Raw genomic sequence first — 2,500 nt, forward strand, 5'->3', positions numbered from 1 at the left:
GGCAATGCATTGATATATCGCTCACCATTTTCTTTTCCTTTGTTCTTCTATCCTTAAAATAAAACACTTGGAAATTAAACTTACTATTCTATTCATACTTAACATTAATTACCAAGCAGGATAGTCATTTCATACACAGAGTAGGATCATATCAATTGTTCATTTTACTTATTTTTTTCTGCATTTTCTATATATTGTATTTTCTTTTTCTTATTATTCGTCGTCTTTTTTTTTTTTGTTTCTTGTTATTTTTCACGACAGGTGTGGACTTGAGAGATAAAGCCCCTGAACAGCCTTACCTTGCGCTCAAGTGTCTGATAGGGTGAGTGTTATCACTGTGAGAACACCCTCCTATCACACGAAGCTGCTGATACCGCACCCCCCCCTCTCTCTCTCTCTCTCTCTCTCTCTCTCTCTCTCTCTCTCTCTCTCTCTCTCTCTCTCTCTCTCTCTCTCTCTCTCTCTCTCTCTCTCTCTCTCTCTCTCTCTCTCTCACACACACACACACACACACACACACACACACACACACACACACACACACACACACACACACACACAGACTAAAAGAAAATAGCCACATTGACTCGACATTTTAATACATTTTTAATAAAAGTTGAGAACCAGCTTTCCCCCGACCCCCCACTGACCCCCAGCTCCTTGACCTCACGGGGTAGACATCCTCTTGGCCTCCTTTGACCTCTGAGCGACTCCTCCCTCATACCCCAAGCGATGTAGGAAGAAGAGGAGGAGGAGGAGGAGGAGGAGGAGGAGGAGGAGGAGGAGGAGGAGGAGGAGGAGGAGGAGGAGGAGGAGGAGGAGGAGGAGGAAAAGGAGGAGGAGGAGGAGATAACAATAAGTAGAATAAGCAGGAATAGAATTGTATCTTAAAATTTATATGAGAAAAATGCTGTCTTTTCAGGTCCCTGGTAACTCAGCCTTCTTCAACACATACAGGTGAGCGCCAGTAACTTTATGTAATGGTAGCCGTGTCTCCCTTCATACATTTTTGGACTCTAACAAAAGGACGACAAGGAAAGGAGACGTGTAGAAAAACGAAGTAGGAAGAAGGCAACAGTCAAGATGCCAGTGTAAGGGAATAGTTGTGGGATCTTGTTTCTTTCTTATCTTTTTGTTGACCAGTTGTGTGTGTGTTGTGTTGTGTTGTTTCACTTATCACTGCATCAGATAGCACCGCACGTGTGTTATCTTGGCTCGCCCCAGACGCTCGCACCTGAGGCTCTTAAGGTGACACGTGCGTTTGTCGTGCCTGCAGTGGTCACGTAAGGCTTGGTGTTGCTGTACGCTTTTCAGTCTAGTAAACTCTGTCCTCGAAGATTTATCCTTGACAGTTTCGCGTAGATGATTTTTTCACGATAAATATCCCTAACTTATTCGAATTTATCGTAGAGTTTCATCCAAAGACTCTTCCAAGATAAATTCACCACTATATAACTCCCCCGTGATAGAATCGTCGACTTAACCGAACTTTGAATGTTTAAAAGGAGAATTACTTGGGGAGAATATTGCGAGTGGAATATTCGTGGTGAAACTTTTACCAGGGGTCAACTTGCGGTGACAACTTTACGGGACACCAGATTAGCTCACCGGGGGACGCAGCTGCCGCCACTTCTTTTCTTTTTTGTTGCTCTGCGGCCACGAGCAGGATCTGGTTTACCTGCGGCAGCCACGCACTACCTGCCGCGACTCACCTGAGGAAAGGACAGATCGTGACTCCCACCTCATTTATGAAACAATGAGGCTCTTTGTGGCGTGCGACAATGGCCAGGCGTGGGCTGCGGGCGGCGGGGCGGGCAGGGGAGGTCACGCCACGCCTCAGGTCACTTTAAGGGTCGCGGTGGGGTCAGGGGACTCGGGACAGCTCGCAGGGGGAGGGAAGTAAATGCTCAGGTCAACTAATAGAGAGGGTCGGGTAAAGAGTACGTGTTTTTTTTTTCTTTTCCCTTATTTCTATTTATTGCATGTGCATTCAACGTCTTTGTTGCACTCTAGAAGGAAACATTCATCTTGTACTTTTGTTTAGGGAGATTTATTATTATGTATGTATTTTGTTCTATTATCTGTCATCTGTATCAGCTCATGGTATTTTGTGGTTTTGTCTGTAAGTTTATGACTATTCCGATATATAAGTTGACGTGTGATTAGTTTCATTATTTCCGATCAATCTACGTAAGACTTTTTTTTTCATAATTTGTCTTTATTGTATATTCCATGTTTACGAGTGGTTGTACGGGTGTTTACAATGTCAGTTTGTTTTCCGTCAACACCTGTCTTGTGTTTACCTCAAATCAATCTGCTATTCATGAAAATCCCAAGATTCCCCCGCCCTTCATTAAATATTCATGGAAAATGTAAGGTAATTTGTTATGCTAATTTTGAGAGAGTATATAACCAATACCACCAATAACAACAAAAACAACAACAGTTCCTTTACTACTACTACTACTACTACTACTACTACTACTACTACGTATACGAC

At 43.2% G+C, this 2,500-nt stretch overlaps 1 protein-coding gene across 3 annotated transcripts in view; it reads left to right on the forward strand.

Moving 5' to 3' along the window:
• LOC123499517 overlaps window positions 1-2,500 on the forward strand; it is a 418,310-nt gene that overhangs the window by 150,227 nt on the left and 265,583 nt on the right. For all 3 annotated transcript variants that reach the window (XR_006673007.1, XM_045247575.1, XM_045247576.1), the window contains exon 3: window positions 923-957. Coding sequence is in view for 2 of the 3 variants with exons in the window: in XM_045247575.1 (XP_045103510.1) it covers window positions 923-957 (35 nt within the window). In the remaining variant the exon portion in view is untranslated. The remainder of the gene's footprint in view (window positions 1-922; window positions 958-2,500) is intronic.

The sequence above is a fragment of the Portunus trituberculatus genome, chromosome 50 (genome assembly GCF_017591435.1).
Source record: "Portunus trituberculatus isolate SZX2019 chromosome 50, ASM1759143v1, whole genome shotgun sequence".
Lineage (NCBI taxonomy): Eukaryota > Metazoa > Arthropoda > Malacostraca > Decapoda > Portunidae > Portunus > Portunus trituberculatus.